This window comes from Bombus impatiens, unplaced genomic scaffold, assembly GCF_000188095.3.
Source record: "Bombus impatiens unplaced genomic scaffold, BIMP_2.2 scf_1275, whole genome shotgun sequence".
NCBI lineage: Eukaryota > Metazoa > Arthropoda > Insecta > Hymenoptera > Apidae > Bombus > Bombus impatiens.
In genome coordinates this window covers 643789-649278 of record NT_177694.1, presented here as the reverse complement: position 1 = coordinate 649278, position 5490 = coordinate 643789, and the positions used below count along the sequence as shown (strand labels likewise).

Sequence of the window (5490 nt, the reverse complement as noted above, 5' to 3'; positions counted from 1 at the left end):
GCGGAGGCGGCGGTTCGAAAGATAGTTCGATCGACAGCGGAACCGAGACCAAGTGCAGCAGCGATTATCGCAGGGAAACGATCGTCATCAAAAGGGTAAGGTCGTTTTCTGAAACGCGTTACCCGTGGGCAAAGATCGCGCGCTAATCTCTTATCGTTTCCGAGATCATCCTCGGCATCGATCCGCGCTAAAACGAACCTCCTAATGGGATCAATGAATCGTTCCTTTTCTTTTCTTTTCCTTCGAATGGTGCTCACGATACGCTAACGATCGATAACTGGTTCTAGGAAGAGGACGAAACTGTATTTCAACCTTGCCCAGATAGTTACAGAGAATTAGCAGATGAAACGAAACAGGTACTAACTGATTCCCAGTAACACAATAATTGTAATAATTTCTCCGTATCCAGTGAGTGTTATTAGTGTGCATTTGCGAATCGCGGGCAGCTCGCGAGAGAAACGGACCAACCATACTTGCGTTTGTCGTTTACTTTGTCCAGTCAGCTTTCACACTGCTCGATTTCTTTTATTTTATTTTATTTCTTTCATCGTAACGTCAAATTATCTGTTCGCGATTGTTTTGTGTTCATTCTATTTTGTTTCAACCGATGACATATAGGTGATCGGTGGTAACGTGACTGTAACTAGAGGTAGCAATATCACGGAATTGACACGACAATCAAGGAGTCGTCATCATACCGACGATAGCAGTCTTGGCAGCTTTAAATTTGAGGTATAATCTCACTAACGCCTCCGACACACTTATAGCAAAGTATCGCCAATCAGTAACGCAGTCAAACAAAAAAAAAACATCCAAAATACGTATATCGAGTTTAAGAACCATCATTGTACACGTCTTCCTATACTTGTAGCTTTTCAGTTACTCGTGTTGGTTGCTTTAATTTCTCGTAATAAGTACATATATATATATATATACCTAACCTTAGAGTCTGGAAACAGCCGAAACTCACGCTTCATCAAGTAACAATAGCTCGTAGGTGAAACGACGTTTGGAAAGAGGAACGTTCGCGTCTAAAATATTTTAATTATGTATCGTATAGGATCACGAGAGTACCGAGCACGACGGAGACGTGGAAGATTATTCAGAGGGAGAGAATGGTACAACCGGTTCAGAGAAATCTCATCACAGGTTGATGTATTATCCCGCACCGGAAGATACGGTGTCGAATCAATTCACCGTAAACGCGATGGACGTCGAAGAACTTCGAAGGTTGGAGACGTCGCCTTCTCGCGTTTATCGTTTTACGAATTTTCTACAGCCAAGTTATCCGAAAAAGTAATTATCGAAAATGTTTCACAGGTCTCAGAGGAGACAGAAGAAGCCTAGAAACGGAGAGAGCGGTCGAACGAGCGAATTAACCGCTTCTGGTAGTCAAGACGACTCGGACTCCGAGGGCGGCGCTTCGACGCCCAGTGCCGAGCGAAATCCTCTGTCTATGTTGTCGGAAGCTAGTTCAGAGGGATTCGACCAACTAGCCAAGCAGAGTCACCGTGAAAAGTTCCTTAAGAACGCTTTTGAATCTCTCAGCGGTGCCGAAGAGCCTACGAATAGAAGCGTTAAAACGACTAGCATCAGTTCCCAGTTTCACGGAAGGTAATTGCTTATCGTTTATCGTTGCGAGTAGATTTCTTCGAGAGTCGACGAAATGAACGCGCGCGATTGCAGACTCAGCGGTAACGGCGATAACGGCGGCAACAACAAGATTCGCAACGCAGCGGTAGTGAACGCAACGAAGCAAGCGAGAGGTGACTCGGACGTCGTGAAGAAGCGCGAAGAGTTGCAAAGGAGAATAGAGGAAACCAGAAGAAAATTGCAAAGCGTAAGTACCGCGAAACGAAACGTTATCGGCACCGCGTGATTCATAGGCGATATTGCAGTTTGATCGTTGGATTTTCAGGTTGGCTATAAATCGTCGTTAAAAACCAGTCAAAGCATATCCGACTTAAGCAGCCATATACCGGAGAAACATCATCGTTCGAATAGATTGAGCACAGGTAACAAATCTGGTCAGCAAACCCAATACTCGAAACCGATCAATCCCTGCAAACCTATACCGAATCCAAAGCCCCCGTTAAAACCTCAACAATTCGTTAACAAAATATCGGTTGTGGGTAATGCGCCACTTAAGCTAGATATTCCGAACGATAACTGCTTATCCAAAAGTCCGACTACGTCGTGCGTAAATGACAAGACAAAACCGTCTCTTAGTCGACCGTTAACGTTAACCTTAAAGAAAACTGAAAAGTATAAGCTATCGCTGAATAAACCGAATCAATCTTTGCCGGAATCGCCCGTCTGTGAAGAGCTAAAGCTCTTAAAGGAACAGTGTAAAAAGAACGTTAGCCGATTCGCGAGATTCGCTCAGAAAAGGAGATCGTGTAGTTACTTTATCGGACTCGATGACAACGAGGAAGACATGGAAAATATAGCCAAGTCTTTCGAGAGTTTGCCCGCGATGAACGAGCGCAACATAGAAAACTTGAACGACCCGATGGACGACGGGGACGAAGGGAACGGAAACTTCAGCGACGACTCCCTGGAAGGTGACTTTAAGAATCCACCTCGACGATGCGTCAGCGATTATCAGATAAACATGCATATCGACCATCAACAGGGCACTCAGAGAAACTATTCCACGTATCAGACTTTCTCGAAACGAATTCTAACCGGCTCTCAAGAAAGCATCCTTTCGGACGCCTCGGTCGAGTCTTTCTCGAAAGGAAGCGCCGAAATTCTGGATTATAGCCACTACGACAACGACAGGCATTCGAGCGCGAGCTTCTTCCTGTCCCGCCGAAAGATGCAAGCCGGTCGAAGTCACGAAAGCATTCTCACGGATGAATCCGATTATCAGATGTTCCCGTTGCACGAGAACATCGATCACCGAAGCACCGAAAGCGTGTTGACCGACGACTCGGACTCTTTAGTGAAATCCGCGCCGTTGGAGATGCTGTTCGATTCCCACTATAAACGAAAAAGGCAAAATTCGGAAACGTACAGCGGTAATCCCAACAACGCCGTGATACCATCGAGTAATACCGAAAATTCTGCTAACGATCCAACGTCTTGTCGGGCTGTATTCAGATCGAAATCGCTGCAGGACACGCGAATAAGCCAAGCCAGGAACGAGAATAGCTATTCGGAGGATAACGCGCAGCCGGCAACCTGCATCTACTACGAATTCAATTTCAACGATCAGAACGACACGAACGTCGAAATGAGAATCGGAACTAAATCGGACACGATGTCGCGAAGCAATAGCCTGAAAGTTGCAAAGGAGCCGCAATCGATGTTGATCCTGAACGATTTCGTGGCTCACAAACCACCGAAACCTAAACGCAACTCGGCTCGAACGCAGAGCATGCGGAACAGAGCACGCCCCGCCTGGAACAAGTACGTAGACTCGGCGTCTCAGTCTTCCTGCGTGAAGCCCGCCGATTCCGACAACTATCCGAACAAGTCTCACGGGGAGGAACGAGCAGCCAGAAACGGTGCCGAAGCGAAGTCCGATACGAACGAGTCTTTGCACTCTTCCAAGAGGATGGAGCAGTTGTTGCAACCCTCAAGCTATTCTTTGCAGCCAAGCGACGATAAAGATTCGAAGACCAAGTTTTACAGCCTGCAGACTCGTCGGGCCGACAAAGGTATCGCGTACGACGCGGGTGGACCGATGGACAACTTTGCCTTCGATCCAAACGATTCCTCTTGTCAAACGAAGAGCTATGGAGCCCACGACGTGGACGAGGATCAAATAGATTCTTCCCACGCGGAGAGAAATCGACATCGTTGCTTCGAGAATCAGATACCGACGAAAGACACGCAGGAGACCTACGACTCTCTGGAACCTCCCACAGCTGTCTCCTGCGACTTGCAAGCGACCGGCATGCAAAACGCTTCGAATCTGTTGACGACGAACGAACGCATCGACAATTTGGACGCTAGCGTCGATCTCAGAATCACTCGAGCCATCGAAGGGACCGTTAAGTTGCTTTCCAAGGAATTCGAAAACTTGGTGAGAAGGGAGCAATACCTTATGAAGGAGAAGTGTCTGCGAATGTCGCATTGTCAGGAAACGAGCGAGAACTTCGCCAAGCTGGAGGCGGAAAGGGACGGCAGATTTTGTTCGCTGAGGCGAGACATAAGATTCCATTCCGGCGGCGAAGATAGCGATTGCGCGGACACGTCTGCGATGGACAAGTCGATGATGGAAAGCGGTTCCTCCACGTCCGCTTCGAGCTGCACGAACTCGCCAAAGCGAATGTGGCCGCCAGCCTCGCGCTGCCAAAGTCACACGAAGTGGACTAAAACGTTGCCCACCATTAATCAAGCAATTCTACCATCCAAGCATCTGTACGCAGGTACTTCGCCTGAAAGAAAATTGTCCTATCATTCTGTTCGTTTCGTTCGCTGCAGTAGTAGTACAGTTTTTCTTATCTGGATGCCGAGAAACCGTGCCATTCTGCCGTGATCATTTTCGCTGCTCGATTATCGATCTCGATCGATGCCCACGGGGCAACGTAGCCGCCGCAACACGAGAAAACAAGGTTTTTCTCAACGAAAAGCATGAGAAATCGCGGAAAGGAGAAAACCAGTAGCGACGTTCTCGGATAGTCGAACGTGTCGGGCAAGAAAATCGAGGAACGAGTCGTTAAATGTTTGCCCGAGTGTGTAACGACAACCGCAAATCGTGTAAATACCGTCGTTCGACACTCGGCACAGCACGATCACAAAAGTTTCTCATCGTTTATTGCGTCTAAGATAATTTTCTTTTCCGCATCCTAAATGTGAATGTGTTATTCTTTATAGTTTTGTTATATCTGTCGATATAGTATCACTACCATCCGACCGAAAATATATTTCGCTTCTTTCATTTTAGTTAGCGACGATAGCGATCGCGTACTTTTCAGTTTGAACATTTACGAATATTTTTTCGAATTTTTCGTTTGGCATGACACGTGATCGACAGCATGTTTTGTCTTCACGATGTAGTTTAATCCCGCTTCCTTGTCCCACCATCGATCATTTTTATCTTATTTTATTAATTATACTCGTGTGCCAAAGTCGATCGCGTTGACCGTGTGCACGCACTACCAAGCGTCTATGGTATTTCTCATAGTTTGCATTCGCGGAGTGCGAAGTTACGTCGATCGGCTTTGCACCGGAATTTCTCTTTTTTATTTATCTCACGCACTCCACATACATTTTGCATCTTTGTTTTCCTACGAAAGTCATGATTTTTCGAATTTTTGTATTTGCTATAATTCATTAACCAGACGGTCAATCGTACGTTGATCTACCGTCTCGCGATTAATTCGTTGCTTCCGCGATGTGCATGAATGAGAGAGAAAGCAGCTTGCCTTTCAACGTTCTGAAAATTCCTAAACCGTACGTTTCGTTGTTTGAAATTTAAAAGACGTAAAGTCCAGCTAAAACAAAAAAAAAAAAAAAAAAAAAAAAAAAAAAAAAAAA

At 46.0% G+C, this 5490-nt stretch overlaps 1 protein-coding gene across 9 annotated transcripts in view; it reads left to right on the top strand.

Moving 5' to 3' along the window:
- Nucleotides 1–5490, top strand: part of LOC100748428 (mitogen-activated protein kinase-binding protein 1) — an 85814-nt gene that overhangs the window by 75258 nt on the left and 5066 nt on the right. For 6 of the 9 annotated variants that reach the window (XM_033323873.1, XM_033323871.1, XM_033323872.1 and 3 more), the window contains 7 exons: nucleotides 1–95; nucleotides 288–356; nucleotides 619–732; nucleotides 1061–1230; nucleotides 1321–1614; nucleotides 1687–1840; nucleotides 1919–4379. In XM_033323873.1, coding sequence (XP_033179764.1) covers nucleotides 1–95; nucleotides 288–356; nucleotides 619–732; nucleotides 1061–1230; nucleotides 1321–1614; nucleotides 1687–1840; nucleotides 1919–4379 — 3357 coding nt within the window. The remainder of the gene's footprint in view (nucleotides 96–287; nucleotides 357–618; nucleotides 733–1060; nucleotides 1231–1320; nucleotides 1615–1686; nucleotides 1841–1918; nucleotides 4380–5490) is intronic. The other 3 variants (XM_024371330.1, XM_033323874.1, XM_033323876.1) reach the window with 3 other exon arrangements.